At 62.5% G+C, this 25060-nt stretch overlaps 1 protein-coding gene across 2 annotated transcripts in view; it reads left to right on the top strand.

Annotated features, from left to right (window-relative positions):
* Nucleotides 1–9881: 9881 nt before the first annotated feature.
* The window catches only part of BRD3 (bromodomain containing 3), a 36593-nt gene continuing 21414 nt past the window's right edge, over nucleotides 9882–25060 (top strand). For both annotated transcript variants that reach the window (XM_055541594.1, XM_055541593.1), the window contains exons 1-2: nucleotides 9882–10027; nucleotides 24557–24882. In XM_055541594.1, the coding sequence (XP_055397569.1) occupies nucleotides 24670–24882 (213 nt within the window). In that variant the 5' untranslated portion in view covers nucleotides 9882–10027; nucleotides 24557–24669. The remainder of the gene's footprint in view (nucleotides 10028–24556; nucleotides 24883–25060) is intronic.

The raw sequence follows: 25060 nt of genomic DNA, 5'->3' as shown, positions 1-25060 counted from the left end.
TAAGGGTCACTGCCTCCCTGTGGCTGCCAAGTGGGGCTAGAAGTCCAGCCCTCACCTGAAGGCAGTGGTTCTTGTTAATGCCAGGGAGGGCAGGGGTTCCAGCCCCCTAGTGGGCCTCAGCCGATACCTCCCCAGCTGGAAGGGGTAGGAATGTCTCATCACTGCCCGCAGTGTAGCCTCCAGGGACATTGTGGCCACTGGACGTTCCCACCCCGCAGAGGTGAAGCTCCTAGCTCCTTAACTGCCCTTGTCGGACACCACACCAACAGTGCAGGCTGCTGACGTCTCGGCTGCAGGAGGGAAAGGGAGCCCCAGGGAACTCACCCCGCGGCCTTCCGTCTTCCCAGAAGCAGAAGCCGTCTAGATTCAGTGGGAACCAACAAGCAAGCCTCTCAAAGTGCGGCTCGCTCATCTCGGACTAGGAGACCGTGTGCCCGAGTCTACTTCAGAAGAGACGTGTAGAGACGGGCTCAGGGCCTACCAGCAGCCCCGTGCCTGCCTGCCGTAGTCAATGTCGGATGGATGGATGGACAGACTACAGTAAGTGAAAGTGAAAAGTCACTCAGTTGTGTCCGCCTCTTTGTGACCCCATGGACTGTAGCCCGTAGGGCTCCTCTGTCCATGGACTTCTCCAGGCCACAATACTGGAGTGGGTAGCTGTTCCCTTCTCCAGGGCATCCTCCCAACCCAGGGATCGAACCCAGGTCTCCCGCACTGCGGGCGGATTCTTTACCACCTGAGACGCCAGGGAAGCCAAACGAACCTTCAAGTTGAGGACTCCGAACAGTGTGGACATCTGCCCTCACGTCCAGGCACGGAATCAGCTTGCTCTGTGGCATCGCACGCCGTCACCTGCCCGCCTTCGCCACACGAGGCGGTGCTTTTGTGTGCTTTGCTGCGTCGCGTACAGTGGGGCAGCATCTTCGTTTCAGGCCCAGGACATCTAGAAGCAAGCATAAAAGCAGGGGTGACGATGCCGGTACTGCTGAGAAGTGCTGAGAGATACCAAAGGAAACAGCAGTGAAAATGACTGAGAGAGTGGAGTGAGGCACAAAGAGGGGAGACGTCACTCATCCTCAGAACGCGGATCATTCAACCACTGGCATGATTCTAAAGAGCGAGGGCCGGATCGTGGAGCACGGGAAGTCTGCTGGACTAACAACGTCGACAACGATACAGAAGAAGCGAGGAAAGGTGATGGAGGAGCCGGAGAAACTTCTCAGTGGGTGGAGGCCAGGTTAGCATCCGCATCGGGTCCTGCTCAGCTTAACGCTGATTCAGGGGAAGTGAAAAGCCTTCATGAAGACTTGAGGAAGCAGCACGGGGAGGGATGAGAGGTCGGGCCCAGCTGTGACTGCTGTCAGTTCAAGGCTAGAGCCAACCTTCACGAGGTAAACGTAAGTGAATGCGTTTACAGGCGCTGCCTGGGAATTCCCTGAAATGCTTTGAGAAATGGCTGAGAGAGGTCATATGGACTGGGGCAGCTTTCACTGCGGATGAGCCAGGACTGCACGGAAGACGACGCCAGACCAAAGGCCCATCAGTAAGGAGGGAACGCTGACGCCAGGCTCTAAGGGAGGAAAGGACAGACTAACTCTGTTGTTTGGAGGCAATGCTTCCAGTGATAGGAACCTGAAGCCTCTCTCCGTTTATCATTCAGAGAACCCAAGAGCCCTTAGAAACACAGCCAAGGGCTCTCCTCCTGCTGTGTACAAGAGTAACCCCAAAGCCCGAGTTACACAGGCCATTTTCCAGGGCTGATTTTTCCACCACTTAAGTTTGGAGAAGGATGTCCCTTTCAACATTCATTTGCTGCTTGACAATGCTCCAGGCCACATCCCATTCATGCACGGCTTTTATCTCAGCCTCAAAGTAGTGCCATCTGCCACCAAAGACTGCGTTGCTCATCCAAATAATGAAGCAGGCAGATACTAAAGGAACATTTCATGCAAAGATGGGCTCGATAAAGGACAGAAATGGTATGGACATAACAGAAGCAGAAGATATTAAGAAGAGATGGCAAGAATACACAGAAGAACTGCACAAAAAAGAGCTTCACGACCCAGATAATCACGATGGTGTGATCACTGACCTAGAGCCAGACATCCTGGAATGTGAAGTCAAGTGGGCCTTAGAAAGCATCACTACAAACAAAGCTGGTGGAGGTGATGGAATTCCAGTTGAGCTATTTCAAATCCTGAAAGATGATGCTGTGAAAGTGCTGCACTCAATCTGCCAGCACATTTGGAAAACTCAGCAGTGGCCACAGGACTGGAAAAGGTCAGTTTTCATTCCAATCCCAAAGAAAGGCAATGCCAAAGAATGCTCAAACTACCGCACAATTGCACTCATCTCACACGCTAGTAAGGTAATGCTCAAAATTCTCCAAGCCAGGCTTCAGCAATATGTGAACCGTGAACTTCCTGATGTTCAAGCTGGTTTTAGAAAAGGCAGAGGAACCAGAGATCAAATTGCCAACATCTGCTGGACATGGAAAAAGCAAGAGAGTTCCAGAAAAACATCTATTTCTGCTTTATTGACTATGCCAAAGCCCTGGACTGTGTGGATCACAATAAACTGTGGAAAATTGTGAAAGAGATGGGAATACCAGAACACCTGACCTGCCTCTTGAGCAATTTGTATGCAGGTCAGGAAGCAACAGTTAGAATTGGACATGGAACAACAGACTGGTTCCAAATAGGAAAAGGAGTTCGTCAAGGCTGTATATTGTCACCCTGCTTATTTAACTTATATGCAGAGTACATCATGAGAAACTCTGGACTGGAAGAAACACAATCTGGAATCAAGATTGTTGGGAGAAATATCAATAACCTCAGATATGCAGATGACACCACCCTTATGGCAGAAAGTGAAGAGGAACTCAAAAGCCTCTTGATGAAAGTGAAAGTGGAGAGTGAAAAAGTTGGCTTAAAGCTCAACATTCAGAAAACAAAGATCATGGCATCTGGTCCCACCACTTCATGGGAAATAGATGTGGAAACAGTGGAAACAGGGTCAGACTTTATTTTTCTGGGCTCCAAAATCACTGCAGATGGTGACTGCAGCCATGAAATTAAAAGACGCTTACTCCTTGGAAGGAAAGTTATGACCAACCTAGATAGCATATTCAAAAGCAGAGACATTACTTTGCCAAAAAAGGTCCATCTAGTCAAGGCTATGGTTTTTCCTGTGGTCAGGTATGGATGTGAGAGTTGGACTGTGAAGAAGGCTGAGCGCCGAAGAATTGATGCTTTTGAACTGTGGTGTTGGAGAAGACTCTTGAGAGTCCCTTGGACTGCAAGGAGATCCAACCAGTCCATTCTGAAGGAGATCAGCCCTGGGATTTCATTGGATGAAATGATGCTGAAGCTGAAACTCCAGTACTTTGGCCACCTCCTGCGAAGAGTTGACTCATTGGGAAAGACTCTGATGCTGGGAGGGATTGGGGGCAGGAGGAGAAGGGGACAACAGAGGATTAGATGGCTGGATGGCATCACTGACTCGATGGACGTCAGTCTGAGTGAACTCTGGGAGTTGGTGCTGGACAGGGAGGCCTGGCGTGCTGCGCTTCATGGGGTCGCAAAGAGTGGGACATGACTGAGCGACAGATCTGATCTGTACACACTTTTTGTTAACAGTGACGCTTTATTTTTTAAATTGCTTAGTTACTTTGGCTGCAATGGGTCTTAGTTGAAGCTGGCGGGAGTCTCCATCTTCACTGCCCGTACGTGATATTTAGTCGTGGCACATGGGATCTTAGTTCCCTGACCAGGGATCAAACCCATGCCTCCTGCAATGGGAGCAGAGTTGCAAGCACTGAGCCACCAGGGAAGTCCCTTTCTTTCTTTCTTCTTCTCTCCCCCCTCTTTTCTGATTTTATTTTTATTATTTTTGGCTGCGCTGAGTCCTCGTTGCTGCTCTCGAGGGCTTCCTCTGGCTGCGGTGCTCAGGTCGAGTGTGGGCTCCAGAGCTCAGGTTCAGGGCTGTGGTGCTCAGGCTTAGTTGCCCCGGCAGGCATGATCTTCCCAGAGCGGGGAGGGAACCCATGTGCCCTGCATTGGCAGGCGGACTCTTAACCACTGGGCCACTGGGGAAGTCCTCTTTCTTCCTTACTGAAGCGTACTTGACCCATTTCACGTTCTTTTCCTGTGTGTAGGCCATACTTCCTTGTCATTCTCTGGGCCTCATAACGCTCGTTGACAACTGGACCTCTTGAATGTTACAATGTGGAGCTCTGGGAACCACACTCTCCCGGTGCAGCGGTCTGCTGATGCTACACCTGTGCAAGCTTGCTGCTGTTTGTCCCGTGACTTGTCTGAACCCACGTTGTACAGCCAGGGTTCTCTGCTCTGCGGCCACTGCAGGGCGTGTTCGACTAGCTTGCTGGTCAGACGCTCGTGAGTCAACACAGGTTTCCTCAGTCACTGAGAGGCAGCCACCCTTTTCTTGACTGCTTTCGCGCTTGGTCTCCAGAGTTCGGATGCACTGAGTCCTGACGGTTTTGCGTCTGTGGAATCCTGGCCCTGCAGCCCTCTCATCTGCCGTTCTGGTAACTTCCCCGCGGCCTGTTGCTTTTCAGCTCTTTGTCTCTGATGCGTCTTCAGTTTCTCGGTGACACATTTAGGCGTGGATTCACTTGTGTTCATCCTATGTGTGACTTGGGCTTCCTGAATCCCAGGATCCATTTCTTCCATCTATTTTGTTGAAGTTTCACCTTTTTTTTTTTTTAAGTCTTTATTGCTCTTGGTACAATATTGCTTCTGTTTTACGTTCTGGTTCTTTGGCCGTAAGGCACTGTGGGATCCTCACACCCTGACTGGGGACCGAACCTGCACCCCTTGCGTTTGGAGGGGAAGTCTTAACCACTGGACTGCCCGGGAAGTCCCCAAGTCTCACCTCTTAGACGTTCAAACATCCCTTCACCCCTTTCTTAACTCTCTTTGTCTGAATATCCTTTTGAACGGATGACTTAGTGCCTCTCCCCTCTTTCTTAACAGAGTTTTCCAATGTCTACAATAATTTCTTTGCTCCCCTAGGCTTCATTATGGTTGGGGAACTAATTCTCTATTTGTCCCTTCCTCTGAGTTTTAAATTTCCACATAGCCTACTTTTTTTTAAAATTTCTATCAGTTCTAGGATTTTTCCCCCCAAACTTACAGATTTTTTTGTTAGTCTTTTAAAAATTATCTTACGTCTTCAATCATTTCCGACACACTTATTTTATAGCCTTGAAGTTCCTTCTCAGAAGCAGAGGAAATAGAGAGGGGACACAGACAGGGCCCTGGAATCCCAGGACATCAAAGCAGAAAGCTTTCCTTTGGGAGTAAATAAAGCCCGGAGGGCTGGCTGCATTGTCCTGTAAGCCGTCAGAGCCCCAGGGATGCCCAGGAACCTACACTCTAAGCGAGGATTCCAGAAGCCCCAGGGACTACTGCACTGGGCAGGCCAAGCCTCTCTCCTTTTTACCACGGTTGCTTCTTCAAACAAAACTCAATTTTCACTGTGTGTGTGCTGAGTCGCTTCAGTCATGTCCGACTGTTCTGTGACCCCATTGACCCTAGCCCTCCAGGCTCCTCTGTCCATGGGATTCTCCAGGCAAGAAGACTGGGGCGGGTTGTCATTTCCTCCTCCAGGGATCTTCCCGACCCAGGGACCAAACCCATGTCTCTTGCTTCCGCCTGCCGTGTTGGCAGGAAGGCTCTTTACCATTAGCGCCACCTGGGGAAGCCCTAGCAACGACTGTTAGCCATAGGGAAAACTGGTTAAGAAGAAAAATAAAATCACCCACAATTCTCGTTCCCATACTTGGCTGCCACGAGCCCACTAGCCCAGCTCCCTGGCTCCCTTGCTGGCTTGATTTTCCTCCATAGCATCAAGCACCATCAGGCACTCCGCGTATCTTATTTATGATACTCTGTGCGTCCTTGGGAGCATGTCAGCTCCGAGACAGCCGGTGCTTTGTCTTGTCCCCTCCTGTGTGTGCGGAGCCAGGAATCGGGAGGGTGGGGCATGGTTCCCTCACCAGCACCTCGGGGTGGGGGTGGAGGGCGGCAAATGAACACATGCACGTGTAGGGCCGTCTCGCGAATGAAAACACCCGCTGCGTCCACCCTCACAACAGTCCCACGAGGCAGGTGCTTACTGACCCACTTCACAGCCGGGCAGACCGAGACCCCTCGCCCTGACCGACTCTCTGCAGTCACCTTCACGTGGCCGGTGACCCCCCACTGGAGGGTGGGGGAAGCAGAAGTGAGAACGCTCACCGAGTGTCATCACGTCCCGGGGGCTCCGAGCGCTTTTCTGAGAGGACTAGTTGACAGACTTGGGGTGCTTGCTGCCCCCACACACCTCAGCCCCCCACCACCTCATCCCCCCTACCACAATGCAGGCTCCTGGAACGTATTTTGGGGGTGAAATGTGAACCCCCACCCCACTCCTCCCGAGTTCAAACTGTGCTCAAGCTAGTAATTTAACCTCACGGTGCCTCCATTTTGAGGGCTTCCCTGCGTGGCTCAGATGGTAAAGAATCTGTCTGCAATGCCGCAGACCTGGGCTTGATCCCTTGCCAGGAAGATCTGCATAATTGTCCCTACCCCTTAAAACCAGCGAGTCAGTGAAATGACGTATGCAAACCTCTCGCCCCAGCACCTGGCTCACCCTAAACGGTCAACACAGGACTGCATGAGTAGACACCCTCACCCCCATCCACCAGGGCTCAGCCTGTGCTGGGGGGAGACAGAGATTCCCTTTCCTTAGTTGTTCTGCGTCCTCCGCAAGGACACACAATAACTAAACTTTTAAGAGACTTGTGTATTGACTCAACTATGAACCAACAGCTTCGCTGACTGGGGTCTCCAGGGATGTGGTGGGGGAAGACTGCAGCAGGGAGCCACTGAGGCCCTGAGCAAGGGCTTAATCAAGGCCAAGTGCAAGCTTTAAGGCCATGGTTTTAGGTCTGCAGGGCTCCTGTTGGGCTGACGGGGCAGCTGCCTTAGCTGCTGGGGGTCTGGCTGCCCTGAGTTTCGCAGATGGAGGCTGGAGAAGGGGTCAGAGGTGCAGGAAAGGTTGTTCACACAGCCACGACATGCTGGATCTCTTGTAGGGCGTGGGGGGCCTGGAGCCCTGCTCTCAGGGAGCTGCCACGCTCCCTGAGGGTGCAGACGATCAATACGCAGCCTAAGTGAGAGACCAGGCCAGAGAAGGGAGCCACAACCGAGGTGGACCGGGGGCCCACTCGCCCCCTACGTGCCTCTCTCCTTCCGCAGCTGCAGGATCAGGTCCTATTTTTATTCTCCTTTGACAGACGAGGAAACCCCGGTTGGGGAGATTAAGTGACTGTGTCCCAGGCACACAGAGGCCCAGCCGCTCATGTCGAAGCTACGAGAGCCTTGGGAGGGAGAGGACGGAGCCAGCGGAGGTGGGGGTGCTCAGGGCCAGCCTCCCCAAGAAGCCTCGGGGAGGGGATTCTTCACTGGGCCCGAGGGGTCGTTAGCCCAGGGGCCGAGTTCTCAAATGTGAGCATTGGTCAGGTTTCTTTTACTGATTCTCCTTCCTAGAGACTTCTCCAGCCTCAGGGAAGGTCAGTGGGCTGAGCTCTGTCTGCTGTGGGTAAGTGAGCGAGGAGAACCGGTGCTGCTCCATCAGACCCAGGTGCTCAGGGGTGTCCCAGGCTCCTGCTAGGCTCCTGGGAGGGACTCCTCTGGTCAGTGGGAGACCAGAGGAGGAGGACCAGTCTCCTGCAGCCTTGTCAGCCTGGCTGGTCAGGGATGGCCTCTGTGTGTGTGCCATCCAAGTCCCTGCAAGGTCTGGACGAGGTGGAGAGGCTCTTTGTTCGGCCTCAGGAGGAGTGGGGTGGGAATCTTCTTCAGCAGAAACGTGGGTCATGCTGATGCCCAGAGAGCCCAAAATATCCACGAGGATGAAAGCCAGGGGGCAGGAAGGCGATGACTGGAACAGAAGTCTGTAAACTGGGGTGCCAAGGTGGGGCTGTGGAAAAGATGCGACCGGGATGGTAGTTCCAAAGGAGTTCATCGGCAGGTCCTCACCTCCTTTCTCCAACCTTCTCATGCTTTATAAACCAAAGAGGCTAAGGTCTTCCCCAGCCAGAGCCTTGTCCCCGCGGGGTGTAAGAAGTCCGGGGTTCCCGGGAAAGGGACGGTTGGGAGGGTGGGGGAAGGTTTTGGCTTCCTCTACAAGCTGCATTTCCCCGGAGCCCAGGCGTTGGCGTCTCAGCCCTCTGTGCTCCACGGACACTTCAGCGCCCAGGGTTTGCGCACCTGTAAGCCAGGTGCAGGAGGCCTGTGCTGGGTGGGTGTGGGGCTGCACCCGCTCAGCGCAGTCAGCGTCCGCTTTAATGTTGACTTTATAAAGATGCCTGCAAACGCAGGCAGCAGCACTCCTGCTCAACCTGGAACAAATCCAGTGACCCCAGGGGCCTGGGAAGGATCCAGCCCACACAGGGAAACTCCACCTTGCAATTGGCAGGATCAGCGGATACCAAGGAAAACTTGTTATGCTTTTGACTTTCCATGGGGGTTTAACATTTGGAAGGGCTTCCCTTGTGGTTCAGCTGGTAAAGAATTCGCCTGCAATGCAGGAAACCCAGGTTTGATCCCTGGGTTGGGAAGATCCCCTGGAGAAGGGAATGGCTACCCACTCCGGTATTCTGGCCTGGAGAGCCCCATGTCCATGGGGTTGCAAAGAGTCCGACACTACTGAGTGACTTTCACTTTCACCAGTACAGGCAAAGTATCCACTTTAGGTTATGAAAGTGAAAGTGAAGTGGCCCGGTTGTGTCTGACTCTTTGCAACCCCATGGACTGTAGCCTACCAGGCTGCTGCGTCCATGGGATTTTCCAGCAAGAATACTGGAGTGGGCTGCCACTTCCTTCTCCAGGGGATCTTCCCAACCCAGAGATCGAACCCGGGTCTCCTGCATTGCAGACAGGCGCTTTCCCCTCTGAGCCACCAGGGCAGCCTACTCTAGCTTAGAGCTAGATAAAAATTGACCTAATGTGTGCACAGGAGGAACTGCCACCCCCCAGAAAAAAGATCTCAAACGTGTCCAGGAGCTGAATCTTTCAAAATACAGAAAAAGGCTAGGGCCCACAGGTTTTACCTTCGGGGCCCACTGCTGGAATCCCAGCCTAGGGACCTTTGATCTCATTCCTGCCTCACAGGGAAAGAGGCTGGCGCGGGGGAAGGTCCCCGGGCAGAGCCGGGAACGTCCCCTGCTCCTCGCCAGCACGAGGGACTTGGTGCCCTCTCCCACGACCAAGAACTCGAGCGCCCAGGCCCTAGCCTGACACGGGGACAGGAGGTGGGCGGGCTGGCAGGAGGTGGGTAGATGGGGGCGCGGCCGAGCGCGACTCCTCCCCGGGCGGGGCCGCCCCTGCGCGCGCGCGCGCGCCGACGCCCCGCCCCCGCCCTCCCGCGCGCGCGCCCCCGCCAGGCTAATTAGGCGCGCGGTTTGTTTACAAACATGGGCGCCCGGCAGGTGCGCGCCGCCCAGACCGTGCGCGCCCGGGGTTCCAGGGCGGCCCCACTGACTCGGGGGTCCTCGGGCGAGGGTGGGAGAAGCAAGCGGGCGCTGGCCGTCCTCCCGCCTTTTGCGCGCCTCCTTGGGCACCAGGAAATACGCCCAGAGGCGCGTGTCCCCTGCGTCGGAGTGGGCGCGGGGGCGTCGCGCAGGGTCTCCGAGTCGCCACCGGCGCCGCGCCCCGCCCCCGCGCGCCCCTCGGCCCGGGCCCGCTCGCGGCCGGGTCGGCGGGGCGGGCGGCGGGCGGGGGCGCGCGGGGCTGGGCGGGGCGCAGGCGGGGCCGGGACATGTAGTCCGCGCGCCGCGGCCTCCCCTGGGCGGCCCCGGCGCGGGCCCGGCCGCGGACTACGACTCCCGCCAGGCGCCGCGGCGCAGCGCATGAGCCCTGCTCGGCTCCGGCGCGTCTATTATGCTGCCGGGGCCGGCGAGCCAAAGAGGAGCCGGCCGCGCGGGCCGGGAGGGGACGGCCGCCGGAGCCGCCGAGGCCAAGTACGCCTTTCTTTTGCTTCTTTGCGCGAGCGGGGCGGCGGGCGGCGCGGGCGGAGGCGGGCCGGGCGGGCCGGGGATCGCGGCCCCGTGCGCCCCGCGCAGGCCGCCGGCGCGGCCGGGGAGCCTGGCACCCGAGCCGCCGTCTCCGCCGCCGCCTTTGTGCGCGGCCACGATGCAACAAAGCGCGGCGGCGGCCCGGGGTCGCGGCGGCGGCGCGGACCCCTCCCCTCGGCCCTCCGCCCGCGCTCTCCCGGCCGCCCGCGTCCCGGGCTCGGGGGCGTCGCCGCGGCCGGGGCGCGCAGCTTGGAGTTGGCACGGCCCGCGCGCCCTGCGCCAGCGACCTCCCGCGCTCCCTCCCTCACGGAAAGGATTTTTTCCCCCCCTTTCCTCCGCCCGCCATCTTTCGAAGAGGGGATCGGGGAGGACGCGGAGGGGAAGGTAGCGCTTCGGCGCCACTTTGCCCGCGCGCGCCCGGCCCGCCTCGGTCCTTGGCCGCGGGGCTCGCGCGGGGGCTGTCGCCGCGGCTGGGGCGGGGGGCGAGGCCGGCGGCGCGGCGTGGAGGCCGCTCCCTTCAGAGTTAGCGGCCCGAGCTGACTTTGAACCCTTTGGAGTTGCTGGGTCGTTGCAGCCCGGAGGAGGAGACCCAGTTCCCGTTTTGAAAACAGCGTGAAAAGCGCTTACAACGGGCGAGCTCGAGTTGGAGCGGGAGGAGCTGGGCTGGGCCCTGGCCTGACGGCACGGCACAAGCCCATCAGGGAGAAGCGCTCACCCCAGGCCTCACACGGCTCCCCCGGCCCTCGTGGGCTCCCCGAGAATAAAGGTGGGGCTCGGGGGAGTCCTCTCCGCCGGTTGCTCGTCGGGGTCAGGGCCGGAGGGTGGAGGCCTTGGGTCGCCTCCTTTTCCCTTGGGGCCAGGGGCGGTTTTGGAAAGACGAAAGTGGGAGCACGGCACGGGTCCGCCAGCAGACCCCCCGGGGGCGGCCCCGTGGTCCACCCTGCGGGTTCCCGCCATTGGGCCCAGTCCCTGACTGTTCTGCGATCCTTCATTTTGGCTGGAAGCTTTCTACCCAGAAGCGCACAACTGGGGCTCCTCCCCGTGTGTTCCCTGGGTTGTGGCTGCAAAGTTAATAGTGTTGGGGGGTGCTGTTGTGTATCCTTGGGCAAACTACGGGCTGGGGGCAGCGGAAGGCGTGTAACTTGAGGGATCGCTGTGCCCCCCCCCCCCCAAGTAAGAACGGAGAAAGTTTGTTTTTCTTTTTTCTTCTTCTTTTTTTAACCTTGTTTTGTAGGTTTTCTTCCTGACTCTTTCTTTAAAATGGGGGTTCTTTTCCTGAGTCCCTGGATGGCATTTCTCCTGGGGGAGAGGTTGGCATTCAAGGGGGTGAAGAAAAGGCCTGAATCCCTGCGAGGGTCCGGCCTCAGGAGTTAGGGACCTCCCCCTTCCCTCCCCCTCCACCATCCTCCCGCAGCCGGGAGTCCGGCCTCTTATTTGCAAATAAAGCTCTGTGTTTGCCCTTCTCTGTCGTGAGGCCTTGATGTGTGCTCGCGGTTACAGATCCGGAGAGATAGGGCTCACGGCGTCTGGGGCGGGAGGGGACGCGGGGCGGAGTGGGCTGTTTTGCCCTGACCTTTCTGGTAACCCGAGGGGGGGTGGGCAGGCCTCTGGAATCTCGCCCCAGCAGCTCCTCGGAAGCTTCGATCCAGCCCCAGCCCCGCCGCGGGGATGTCCGGGGAAGGAGGCCCAGGCGGCACCGGTCGATTTTTGTTTTGTTTTTGTAAAGTGGAGTAATTGCTTTCCCTCCACAACAGCCCGCGCGCGCTTGGAAAGTGAGCTCGGAGGGCCGGAGGCGATCTGTTAAATAAGCTGCGCCGGCCGGACTCGCGGGCAGAAAGTGAAAGTGTGTGTGGGGAGGGGAGGCGGCGGGGTAGACAGCGCCCGCCGCGGCCAGCCGCGCCTCCTGCGCCCTCTTTCTCCAGCCTGGCGCATTGCCAGCCGCCCGAGCCCTGCGCCCCGCGCCCGGCGCTGTGCACGGCCATTTCCTGGGTCTGGGCGGCAGAGTCTCTGGGGAGCGCTGGCCCCCCCGCCACCGATCTCAGTGGTGTGGTTGGTGCAGGACGCCGCCCCGGCCAGCCTGGCCCTGCACCCAGCGCTGGTGGGTCCTGTTCTCCTTGGAGAGCAGTGCTTATCCTTTGGGGCCAGGGGGAGCTGGCCCAGGTGGGGAGTGGGGGGCCCCCAGGGAGTGTTTGCCCGGGTGCATGTGAGAAACGGCTCTGCAGGCACCCCCCCTCCCCCCCCCCTCCCCCCCCCGCCAGTCTCCTGGTGGTCTGTGGGTGGCTGAGTAGGATGGTCCTCCTTTCTTGTCTACTTGACTGATAGCGGACTTGTAAAGGGACAGGGCACCCGTCAGGCCCCGTAGACCCCGAACCAGCGGCCAGTGTCTAGTCAGCATTCCTTGCTTCCAAAGGGAACTTTAGTGACATGTGGCAGAAAGCTGGGCGCACACCTGTCTGCTGGGAGCTTGTCCCAGGAGAGCCCCTGCCTGGGAGCCCGCCCTCCGCCCCACCCTGGGCGCTGCTCCCTGGTGTCTGTGGACGGGTCCACGGGTGTCATAACAGCGTGGGGTGGCCTGGGCACTTGGATTGAGGGTGCCGGTAGGTAGGTGTCTGGGGGGCGGGCGGCTTGTTGAACCCCCTCAGCTTCCCCTCGAGTCATGAAGCCCTTTGGCACCTGCGCCCCCCGTTCTGGGGGCCTATGGCCCTGCCTCTGACAAGCACTGGGCTCTTAAAGGCCAAGGGTGACGTTTCTGGGTCTCCAAGTGGAGACGATGGTTACCTGGGCCAGGGTCGGGGGGGGGGCGGGGTGGTGTGTCCAGAGGCCCCTCTGTGTCAGCGCTGTGGGTCAGCGTCTGTTTCTGCAGCCGGTTTTCACTGTTGTGCATGACAACCTGGTCTGAACCTAACCCCGTTTCAGGGTCTTTGTGAGCTGGAGTCTGAGCTGGCAGACGCATGGGGGGACGCCCCCTCCATCCTTGCCGCAGAGCTGGGGGAGTTGCTCAGGAGGTCACAAGGTGCCTGGGAGAACACTCGCCCCGTGCTCAGGAGCTGCCACCCGGGGCGCCGGGTGCTGCAGGCGCCCAGTGGGGTTTTCCTGCAAGTGTTGGAATCTGGATTCAGGAGGGGGATCAGGAGCGTGTTCAGGAGGGCTGGGGGCACTGGTGTCCCAGATGCCGCCCTGTCGTGAGGAGCTGGCGTCCTGGGGTCCCTGCTGAGGTCCCCAGTAGCTGGGGGCTGGAACATGTGTTGAGCGGCTGGACCCCTCATGCCGTGTTATCGGGAGGAGCTGACGGGCAGTGTGGTCTGACAGCGTCGCAGGGTGAAACTTGGGTGCAAATGGGAAGAGAGGGCAGGAAGGGGTGCTGCCCAGCCCTCAGCCTGCTTGCCCTGTGGGCAGAGCCCTGGCGATGCCAGCTGGGTGCCAGGGCTGCTGGTCCAGAGCTGGGGCCCCGCTGCCTGCGCGCCCCAGATAGGCCCCACCCACCTGTGCTCTGCGGTCTCAGCTGCCATCAGGCTGTCCCGGCTGGGCCGTTGCGGGTCTGGGTGGGAAAGACACCGATGGTTGTGTGGCGGTCCCCTGATGTCGGAGCCCGCACCCCCACGCCCCGTAGGGAGAGACGGTGCTTGGTAAACGTGTGAGCTCTGGGGCTGTGGGAAGGGTCCCAGGGGTGGCGGCTGGGACGCCCGGCCCCCGTGCTCAGAGCGTGTGCCGGACCCTCTCCAGGGCTTCTGGCTCCGGCCCACCCTCCGTGGGAGCCCCTGCTGCCCTGGAAGCTGTGGGCACTCAGGGAGCGCGTTTGTGTGGGGACCCTGGTTTCCCAAGGCGGGGCTGTACGAGGTGCTGCTCCGGGCCGGCACCGGTGGGCTCCCCCAAGGGCTGGGGGTGGGGGGCCGGCTGCCCCTCGACCCCAGGATTGGGCGGTGGTCGTGGGGTCCCAGCCTGATCGCCCACCTCCCTGCTCAGGCTCCACAGCCTCCCGGCTCCTCTAGGCCTTGGGTCCTGTCTGTTCGGTGGGGCGAAGGGTCAGCGTCCTCATGAGGGCCGCCGCCCGGGGTGTGAGCTCGGGAGGGCCCTGGCAGGCGCAGCCACTGCCCAGGCCTGGTCTGGGATGCACGGTGTGCGTGGAGCTTCCTCCCGCTCAGGGTCCCGGCGCTGTCCACACGGATGTCAGTGTCCAGTGGGGCTTGGCTACTGGGACAGGTGACAGTGACTGCAGGTGGGGCCAGGCCCCCGGAAAGTGCAGTGACCACCCAACCGCTCGCACCCTCTGGGGCCGGCTGGCCCAGAGAGGCTGGTCCCCCCCCTCCAGGAGCGTGGGGGCTGGCCAGGCTGTCCTCCGTGTGTCCCCTGGCGTCACCCCCCTCTCCAAGTGGCCGGTCCCCCCCCCCCCAGAAGCCGCCTGCAGCTTCCCAGCCCCCAACATGCGCTGCTCGTGCAGCGTCTCTGTGGGTTTTCTGGCTGTTTTTCTTAAAGGTGGGTTTTTTGAGAGGTGGGTGGGGACAGCCTTGCACAGGTTAGGGGGTGTGGCTGGCCTGACCCCCATAGCAGAGCTGGTCAGAGGCTGGCTTCTCCAGGTAGGCTGGCAGGCTGGGCAGAAACATGGGGTGTCAGGGAACACTGCATTGAGGAGGAGCCTTATCTCTGCAGAGCTGAGAGGACGGGGGGCGTCAGGAGGGGACCAAGGACTCGGTGGGCCAGGCCAGTGCCTCAGTTCAGTTCAGTGGCTCAGTCGTGTCCGACTCTTTGACCCCATGGACTGCAGCACACCATGCCTCCCTGTCCATTACCTACTCCTGAGTTTACCCAAACTCGTGTCCATTGAATCAGTGATGCCATCCAACCATCTCATCCTCTGTCATCCCCTTCTCCTCCTGCCCTCAATCTTTCCCAGCATCAGGGTCTTTTCCAATGAGTCTGTTCTTTGCATGAGGTGGCCAAAGTATTGGAGTTTTAGCTTCAACATCAGTCCTTCCATTGAACACTCAGGAATCATCTTTAGGATGGACTGGTTGGATCTCCTTGCAGTCCAAGGGACTCTCAAGAGTCTTCTCCAGCACCACAGTTCAAAAGCATCAGTTCTCTGTTTGGCCTGCTTTATCGTCTGATTCTCACATCTGTACATGACCACTGGGAAAACCGTAGCTCTGACTATATGGACCTGAGGGTCCCCGCCGACCTGGGGGCGCTGTGTGCATGCAATGGGGCTGGCCTGTGGGGGTCACGCCCTGACCCTGGGTGGGCTCGGGGCCCTGGTCGGGCTGAGCTGCTCTGGGCAGAGGCCCTTCGGGTGGCGGCTGTGGTGGTACCGTCCCTGCAAGGCTGGGCTGGTGGCCAGTAGGGCTCAGGGTGTGCGGGGCCGCCGCCCGCCTGGCTGACCTGCTCGGAGGCCCCTCGCCGGGCCCCTGGGTCCCCTCTCTGGAGGAGGCAGTTGGCTCTGTCCGTCACTGAAGCCGACCCTGCCCACGCGGCTCCTGTTTCCTGAGGCCCGGCCACCCCAGGCAGAGGCGCTGGAGCGGTGGGCTGACCCCTCCCTGCGGGTCACTGCCGTGTCTCTGCGGGTCTGTCCCGGGCGTTCTGGGACGTGGTGCGGAGCCTCCGGGGTTGGGGGGATGGCCTCGCTCACAGCCTGGCTCTGTCCTGGGCCCTTTCCCCTCTGAGCCTCCCACCCCACCCGGAAAGTGGAGCCCGTGTGACCCCGCTGATGCCGGGATGGGACCCGGGGAGATGGGGCAGTGTCGTGGTGGGGGGCCCCCACGGGCAGAAAGGGGACCCACCCCCCTGAACTCAGGAGGCGAGACCGCAGGGTCTGAACTGGCCAGAGGGGAGGGGGAGGAGGTGACGCCTGGGATGGGGCACCCCCACAGGCTTTCTTCCAGCCTCTGACCTCTGCCCTCAGTGCCCATATTCCCTTCCAGCTTTCCCCCAACCTGATCCTGGCTTGGGAGTCCCCCCTCCGCCCGACGCCCTCCAAGCTAGGAGCTTCCTGGGACTCCTCACCCCTCTGCCTCCTCCTCTGACCATGCCCACCTCCCCGCTGCCCGCCCCCGCCCCCCGCCATGGCTGAAAGCGTGTCCCCCAATGCTGGTGAGCGAGCAGCCCCTGGGTTGGGCAACCCACCCCCCAGCACCCCCGAGAGATGGAGAGACCAGGCCGCCCAGAAGTGGCCGACTCCGGCCACTGCGTCCTGCCTGCAGTGGGAGGGTCGGGGCTGCCACCGCGGCTGCGTTCTCTGGGCGGTTTCCGTCGTGGCCCCTGGACGGAGGTCCACACTTTTCCCCTTGTTTGTCCAGGAGCCTGAAGGGCCCTGGTGTCCAGCCTCTCTTGATGTGTGCCTCTGGGTTGAGCCAGCCTGCAGGGCCTGAGTTTCTGTGTATTATTTCTGATTCCAGTTCCCCAGGGAGGAAGGAGGCAGGTCCCAGAGCCTGGGGTCCAGGGACCCTGGGAAGGGGCGGGGAGATGGCTGTGACCTCTGGGGCCTGCCTGCCGCGGAGCTAAGGACACCCGTGCCCCACCCGTGGCTGGACGTGTCCTGCACAGAGTCCCTCGCGACGGAGTGGCGTGTGTGTGGCTCCAGGGGGTGGGGTGGCCCTGCGTTGAGCCCCGGCCCCCCACCCCTCCTCCGCACTGGGCCAGCCGCGTGGCTTTCTGAACCCTCCCGCAGGATCCCGCCCGAACCCGTCTGGGTTTCCTCTCGCGTTCGAGGGCCTTTGCGGTTTGTCTGAGCATTTCCGCTCCGGGTGGTTTCAGATCCCTTCTCTTCAAGGGAAGGCTTCTCTCACTCTGACCTTCGCCCGTTCATGGTGCTGCCTTCTTGCCACAAGTGGGCTCCCCGGGAGGGGTGTGTGCGTGTGTGGGGTGCTCCCCAGGAGGGGCGTGTATGTGTGGGGGTGCTCCCCGGGAGGTGTGTGTGTGTGGGGTGCTCCCTGGGAGGTGTGTGTGGGAGGGTTCTCCCCAGGAGGGGTGTGTGTGTGGGGGGGTTCTCCCCGGGAGGGGTGTGTCTGTGTGTGTGGGTGCTCCCCGGGAGGGGTGTGTGTGTGTATGGGGTGTGCTCCCCAGGAGGGGTGTGTGTGTGTGTGCGCGCTCCCTGGGAGGTGTGTGTGTGTGTGCTCCCCGGGAGGGGTGTCTGTGTGTGCTCCCCAGGAGGTGTGTGTGTGTGTGTGGGTGCTCCCCGGGAGGGGTGTGTGTGTGTGTGTGTGCTCCCTGGGAGGTGTGTGTGTGTGTGTGTGTGTGTGTGCTCCCCGGGAGGGGTGTCTGTGTGTGCTCCCCAGGAGGTGTGTGTGTGTGTGTGTGTGTGGGTGCTCCCCGGGAGGGGTGTGTGTGTGTGTGGGTGCTCCCCGGGAGGGGTGTGTGTGTGTGTGGGATGCTCCCCGGGAGGTGTGTGTGTGCATGTGCTCCCCGGGAGGGGTGTGTGTGTGTGTGTGGGGGGGTGCTCCCTGGGAGGGGTGTGTGTGTGTGGGGGGGGATGCTCCCCGGGAGGGGTGTGTGTGTGTGGGGGGGTGCTCCCTGGGAGGGGTGTGTGTGTGTGTGGGGGGGTGCTCCCCGGGAGGGGTGTGTGTGTGTGTGTGCTTCCCGGGAGGTGTGTGTGTGTGTGTGCTCCCTGGGAGGGGTGTGTGTGTGGGTGGGTGCTCCCCAGGAGGGGTGTGTGTGTGGGGGGGGTTCTCCCCGGGAGGAGTGTGTGTGTGTGGGCGGGTGCTCCCAGCCTTGCTCTCCCCTCTGAGGGGCTGGGGCCCGGGGTCCCCGTGCAGGGCACGCGCGAGGCTCCTCACGACGGGCTGAGCATGCCTGCCTCGCTGTCCCTGCGGCCCGTCTCCTGGAAGGCTGCCCTGCAGCGGGCCTGGCGGGCTCCGGTGGCCGTGGTGGGGGCGGGCCGCATGTTTTGCTCCTGCCTGTGTACCCCAGGAGGTGAGACCCGCCCCCCAGCCCTGCCAGGGATGGGGTGGGGGTGAAGGGGCGCCCCGGCAGCTTGCAGGTCGGCTCCATCTGGTGTCTGCTCTTGCGTTCTGGGCTCTCTCACCTGCGCTTCCCTACCGAGTCCTGGGCCGTCCTGCCTGAGTCCACCCCCCACCCCCGCAACCACACACACCTGGGTTCATCTCCTCTTTTGGGCCAGGGGCCCCAGGGAGCAGGCTCTGCCCCCCAGATCTCACTATTGCTGTGGGGTAGGGGGGTGCAGGGTCCTGAGCGCCCAAGGAAAGGGGGTTCACCTCTTCTTTGTGAGATGGGGGCTTTTCAGTGTGGCCAGAGGAGGGGCAGTGGAGGCCCCCTGCGTGCCCCGCTTCTGCTCAGAGACCCCCAGTCATTTCAGCCCTGCTCCCATCCCTGTGATCACAGAGCAGACGTGTCTTCTTCCTAAGACTTGGTTCTCATCTCTGAAGTGTGAGGACTTTGAAAGGATCGTACCGCACACCCCCGTCACCCCCAAAGCGCTGACGTTGAGTCTAGGGTCATCGAACAGTCTGTGCGGACGTAGATGCCTCTCAGCTCACTGTCGAGCAGGTGTTTCCAGCGCGCTGGCCCAGGGTGGAGGTGCCGGGGTTGGGCACCGCCTCGCCCACCCCAGTTGTCCCTCCCAGCCCTCGAGGGGCCCCGAGGCGTTTCCCAGGCTGGGTGGGGAAGCCGACCCAGTGACGGGCAGCCTTCCTCCGTTGTGGCTGCGAGCCCAGGAAACTACCCCGAGGAGTGGGCTTTCTTCCTCGTTTTTGCAGCGGCAGCTGGCCCTCTGCCGCTGAGGGACGGCCCTCTGCGTCCGAGTTTGCCTCCCGGGGAGGTTGGCATGTCTCCCTGCTGCTGTCATGTCTGACTTGGGACATCGTCTCAGACCCTGGGGGCTGCAGGGATGCAGGTGCGCTGGCTGGGTTCTGAGGCCCCGGAGGCTCCATCGGGACCCGCCTGGCGCTGGGGGAGCGGGAGTCGGGCTCCCACCTGTTCCGTGAGGTCGCGGTCCCCGGCCGGGCGGTGGTTTGCTCCCGACCCGATCACGGCGGGCGTTGCCTGCCTGTGCCCCGACTGGGCTGGAGTGGGGGCACTCACGCCCCGGGGGCTCATGGGCATCTGTGGGGGCCCTGCTTCCGCTCCAGGAGGCCGCTCGTCCGTGTGGTGGCGGCCTGAGTGCCCCGGGCCTCAGTTTCCCCGTTTGCAGCCAGCCCCTGTGGTGCTGCCAGGGGTACCCAGGACCCCCGAGGAGGGCTCCCTGCCAGACGTTTGCTCCCTCTGTGGCCCCTCCTGCTGTCCTCGCCCAGCCACAGTGGCGCAGGTCATGGGAGTGGGCTGGATCCTTCTGGAAATCCTCACTCTTGAGTTTGCGCTCTTTTCTCTTGGTTTAGGGGGGCTGTGGGCACCCACTGGGGCTCTCTTGAGGAAGAGGTTCTGGAGTCTTTGCCAGTGGACGCAGGCACCCACCAAGTTGGCCCCCCCTGCAGTTTTCCCATCCGGGTCCCTAGCCAGGGAGGCCAGGTGGGCTGGTGACTAGGCCTCCGTCCTGGGCGGGGCCTGGCAGGGCTGAAGGAAGGGGCCAGGAGGTCCCACGTGCCCTCGCGGAGCCCAGGCCTGTTGGGCTGAGGAGACCCCCCGAGGGGCTGGTGTCGCCCGGCTCTTTGTCCGGTGTCCAGGAGCCCCCGGTCCCCCACATCCTCGAGGGTGGGCGCCGTTCCTCCGTCCTCGGGGCTGGCTTGGAAGCACTTGACTGCTGACGGCTGTGCCACTGGTTGGCCAGGAGGGCAGCTGGGACTTGAGCCCTGGCATGGCAGACCCTAGCAGGCACGCCCCGCGGTCCTTCTGCTGCGCCCCCCATGTCTGCGGCATCTTCGTGTCCCCAGCTGAAGTTAGGCTCAGACCAGGAACTTGGAGGGGCGCCGCTGCCCGGGACTGCTCCCCGGGGTCGTGGGGGCCCTGCTTGCGGTTGTGGTGGGGCCGTGTGGTGTCTTATGGCTGCTGGGCACCCTCTCTCACCCTGTGATGCCAGGAGCCAGGTCGGGAGGCAGGGGGGTCCTGGGCTCGTGTCCCCGAGGCTCTCAAGGATGGAAGAGCCTCAGCTTTGTCATCCGTGCGGCGGGTCTGGTCACTGGCCATGTGGGATCAACGTGGCGTCTCCCCTTCTGTAGGGGTGGAGGGCCCGCGGCCGCCACCCAGCGCCCTTTGGGGCTTCTCCACCGTCCACCCCCGCAACCTCACCCAGGAGGGCAGCTGGTGAGGCCTGGCCAGGGCCCACTGGGGGCGGGTGCATGGTGACCCTGGACGCGGCAGGACGGTGACTCTCCGGCCTGTCCTGTCGTTAGGGTTAGGGTGAGGGCTCCAGCCCTCTTCTCCAGGACCGGTGTCGGTTCAGGGCTGGGCCCTGGAGGGGCGGGTGTGGGGCAGCTAGTGGACCGTGTGGCTCCAGCTTCTTTCTGGAAGCAGCCTGTGCCTTCCGGTCTCGGGATGCAGCTCTGACACCCGCCCAGACGAGGCGGCTGATGGACGGCACAGCTGCGGCAGGCGGCCCCACTGGGCCTCCAGCCTCCACCTCCTGCTGCCCGACAGGTGGGCGTTGGTGGGGTTTCTCGGCCGACTGGGCGACATTGGCGGGGGGCGGGGCGGGGAGGTGCGTGACGGGGTCAACGGCGCCTCTCACAGCCCTGCTGAGGGCGAGCCGGGACCTCAGGGTGGTCGTGGCACAAGGACTTGCCCTGGACGGAGCATGCATGGCTGCCTGGCCCTGCCCTGGACCTTGGAGGAAGAGACGCGAGCTTCCAGACGCTTGGCCGGGTTGGAGCATTTTTCCAAACTAGAAGTCTCTTTACATTTGCTTCTTTTCGCAAAAGTAACGTTTTCTTAAAAAAATAAATCCACCGGTTCAGAAATGCAAGCAGAAAGGGAGAAGGCAGCCTGCGTGCTGTGGGCGTGGGGTCCTGGGCACCCAGGGGGCCTTTTTGTCATCTTGCTGGCCCTCAAGGGGACGTCCCTGGCTCCACCAATGCCTGGTCTCCTCGGGGTCGCTGTCGGGTCGGCAGGGCTGGCGGGGAGGCGAGGCGAGACTCTCACTGCGCTGCTCACCCTGGACACGTGGCCCAACCCAGGCTCTGCTGCGTTCTAGGAGGGCTGGCCGCTACAGGGAGCGGTGTGGCCCCTCACGTGCCCCCAGAGGGACCGCACCGGGTGGCCTGTGTCATGGTGCGGCCCGCCTGGGAGGCTTCTGCCCGAGCCCCTGGCCACACAGCTCTGCGGGGACAGCAGCCCTGCTGCCTGGGATGGGGGCTTGCCCAGCCACTGACGCTGCTGCTGCCCTCCCTTCCTCCCTGGTGAGCTGGTGCCCAGGCTGCCAGGGGCAGAGGATAAGGCACGCGCTCGCCTCTGCCCTTGGGGGTGCTGTGTGCCACTGCCTGATGCTGGGTACAGGGGGTGCACTCCTCCCAGTGGAGGTGCTGGAGGCCACATCCGCGTTGGCAGAGTCCCCCTGCCCCGTGCCAGCCCCAGGCTGTGGGGCGCACGGCATCTTCCACGTGTGTGTCCTGCTGAACCTCGCACACCCTCCGGGGTCCGTGTGGTTCTAGCCTCGGGACTCCCTGTGGCCTGTGGTCGGTGTTCAGTGAGCACGTGCTGGGCCCGCGCTGGGCTCTGAGCTGAACCGCATTGTCTGGGGTACCTGGCTGTCTCGAGTGGGCGCCCAGGCTGGGCGGGAGTGAGGCAGGACCCAAGAGGTGGCCTGTCCGCCTGGCTTGCGCTCTTGGCCCCTCCTGGGCGGCGCCGGTGGCCTTGTGGCCCCGGGCTCAGCCACGGCAGGCGCGTGTCTCGTGTTTGCGGCGGGGGCGGCTTCCTGCTGTGCTACGTATGCACTGGTCAGTCACTGGTCAGCAGAGGGGGCGCAGGTCGAAGGCCAGGCTGAGGGCCCCTGTGGCGGCCCCGGCGCGTCCCTGCAGAGAGCTGTGTCCACCTGTCCTCATGCATGGAGGAGGCCGGGCTGCACCTTGGCAGCAGCCTGGGCCCTTCCTGGGGCCCCCGTGTCCCCTCAGGTGGTTGAAGGCCCTGGTGGGGTCCCGCCTGTTCCCTGAGGGCTTAGCGGCAGCTCGGGGTACCGGGTGCCTGCCCGCCCATCCCGCGTCGGGGGCCTGCCTGTCCCACCCCCGGGGGTCCACCCCTGGGGGCTCACTCTCCCTGCACCTGGGGCCCCACCCGGCCCGCACCTGGGGGCCCACGCTGTGCTCGTCCGACGTCAGCAGGAATGGGGTGTGTCCTTCCTGGATCTTGGGGACCCCCACGTCGGCAGCCACCGCAGCCTCCACGGCAGGACCGTGGGGTGATGGGTGCGTGTCCAGTGCTGGCTTGGGTGCTCTGCGCTGGAATCCTTTAGTCTTGAGTTCCATGGGGACATAGGCGGACTGGATCCCGGGGTTGGCGATGGGCAGAGCTGGGATTGCGCCCAGAGGTCTGGCCCTGTGTCTGCTCTGCGCCCCTGAGCTGCCTGGGGTCTGGGAGGCCCAGCCGGTGATGGAGGTCTGGGGGACACGGGCCTGTGAGGCCGCGGCAGCCAGGATGGGGAGATGAGTCACTGGTCAGGCTGGGGCCTGCAGGCCAGAGTGGGACAGGCAGTGCTGGTTTGGATGGGAGCCCCGTGTAGGGCAAGGCTGTTGAGGGGGGAAGGTTCGCAGGGACCCCAGCAAGAGGCGGTGGCACTAGGCCAGAAGTGGTCAGACCTGCGGAGTGGGGCGCAGCGGGGCATCGACGCTGAGACCTGCGGAGTGGGGGGCAGCGGGGCGTCGAGGCTGAGACCTGCGGAGTGGGGGGCAGCGGGGCGTCGAGGCTGAGACCTGCGGAGTGGGGCGCAGCGTGGCGTCGAGGCTGAGACCTGCGGAGTGGGGCGCAGCGTGGCGTCGAGGCTGAGACCTGCGGAGTGGGGCGCAGCGTGGCGTCGAGGCTGAGACCTGCGGAGTGGGGCGCAGCGGGGCGTCGAGGCTGAGACCTGCGGAGTGGGGGGCAGCGGGGCGTCGAGGCTGAGACCTGCGGAGTGGGGCGCAGCGGGGCGTCGAGGCTGAGACCTGCGGGGGGGGGCAGCGGGGCGTCGAGGCTGAGACCTGCGGGGGGGGGGCAGCGGGGCGTCGAGGCTGAGACCTGCGGAGTGGGGGGCAGTGGGGTGTCGAGGCTGAGACCTGCGGAGTGGGGGGCAGCGGGGCATCGAGGCTGAGACCTGAGGAGTGGGGGGCAGCGGGCCATCTCTGTGCGGTGGGGAGACGCGGTGTCCGCACCGTCAGCCAATCAGGCGTGGCCCCCTCCCCACAGAGGCCCTGGAGCCGGCGTGGAGGAGAGGTGTTCAGGCCCTTGAGGGTGTTCCAGAACGTTCCTCCGAGGAGGGGAGCGGGCAGGCAGGTCTGCTCCGTGCGTGGGATGCACCGGATCTCTTTTCGGAGTCCTCTTTGCTCTGGCTTGGGGTCGGTGGGGGCCAAGGAGGCGCTGGCCTGGGGGCAGCCCCTGGTCTGTAGCTTTCCCTGATGACTGTGGTATACACACGCCCACGTGGCAGACTGCGGGCCGCTGGCAGGATGTCAACCGGCTAGCAAAACTGCAAGTTACAGCGACCTGCTTTTGCAAATCGTAGCGGGTAGACGTGGTCCCAGTGGCGGACGGGTGCTGTTCTGTCCTCCCGGAGGGCCCTCCGGCCCCCATGCAGGCCCTGCCTCCCAGCCCGGGCCCGGCTGGGTCCCTAACAGGTGCCCGTAAGCGCCTCTGGGCCCAGGTCCAGCTCTTGTGTGCAGCCCCCCAGGGCGTTCTGCAAACGCAAGTGACAACCAGGCCATCGACTTCCTCCCAGGATGTGGTGGGGGAGCCACTGTGGGAGCGGCCCGTCCGTCACCCGGCGCACGGCTGTCCGCGCGGCGCTGGGCGGCCTCCTGACACACGTGGGGCCACGGTGGGCGCTTCCTTCCTGGCGCTGCGCGTGGAGGAAGTTTGGCGAGCCGGGCTGTGGTCCACCACCCCCCGCCGCCCTCCCTGATTGGCCGAGGACCGGCCGTGTCGCAGCCCGGCCGCTGTCACAAACCAGGGCCCGTTCTCGTGGTTACGCTGGAACCCCCCTTACCCATGCGCCTTTCTGCCGGCCTGGCTCGGCCGTCAGGTCCGCGTCGCCGCTGTCGACGTGCGAGTCGCTGCCGGGAAGGTTGCTGCTGTCCAGGACGGTGTAGAGACAGTCCCCCGCACGCCGGTGGCTGGTGGGCGGGGAGCTGACAGCCTTGGCCTCCGCCTGGACGGCCGCTCCCCACCCCTCGTGTCTCCCCCACCCACCCGGGGGGGGGCACCTGCTGCCGTTCTGCCTCCCGTCCCCGGTCTCTCTCCCTGCCCTGGCCCGAGGGCAGTGGCATGACAGTGGTCCTGTGACAGGTGAGGGTGGGCCTGATGGGGTGGACGTGCCAGGCTGGCCCTGCCGTGACTGCACAGCCCCATGTGCCCGTGGAGCCGGCCGAGGTTGGGGTGACCGGCCATCCCCCCGCGGTCCTTTCCGCCCTGCAGGTGCTGCCTGGTTGGGCCCGGACATGGAATGTCGCGCCTCGGCGGGAAACACAGAGGAAGCCAGGGCCTCCCTGAGCCGCTGCCGTGACGGCCAGTGAGCAAGCAGCTGGAGGATGTCCACCGCGACGCCGGTCGCCCCCACGGGGATCCCGGCGGCCCCGGGCCCGGTGAACCCGCCCCCACCGGAGGTCTCCAACCCCGCCAAGCCCGGCCGCAAAACCAACCAGCTGCAGTACATGCAGAACGTGGTGGTGAAGACGCTCTGGAAACATCAGTTCGCCTGGCCCTTCTACCAGCCCGTGGACGCCATCAAGCTGAACCTGCCCGTGAGTGCCCCGCCCGCCACCCCAGCCCCTCCGTGGCCCCGACTCCTGCCTGTGAGGGTCCTGCCCGCTGCCCCTCCGGTGCCTCCTGTCCTGGGAGGACAGCCCCTGTGGCCTTGGCCCCGGGTGGTGCAGGGAGGCTGCAGGTGCTAGGAGGGTGGGCCCAGCCCAGAATCGCGAT

Source organism: Bubalus kerabau, chromosome 11 (assembly GCF_029407905.1).
Source record: "Bubalus kerabau isolate K-KA32 ecotype Philippines breed swamp buffalo chromosome 11, PCC_UOA_SB_1v2, whole genome shotgun sequence".
In the NCBI taxonomy this organism is placed as follows: Eukaryota; Metazoa; Chordata; class Mammalia; order Artiodactyla; family Bovidae; genus Bubalus; species Bubalus kerabau.
Note: the sequence above shows the minus strand (reverse complement) of the source record. Positions and strands in the feature narration are given on the sequence as shown.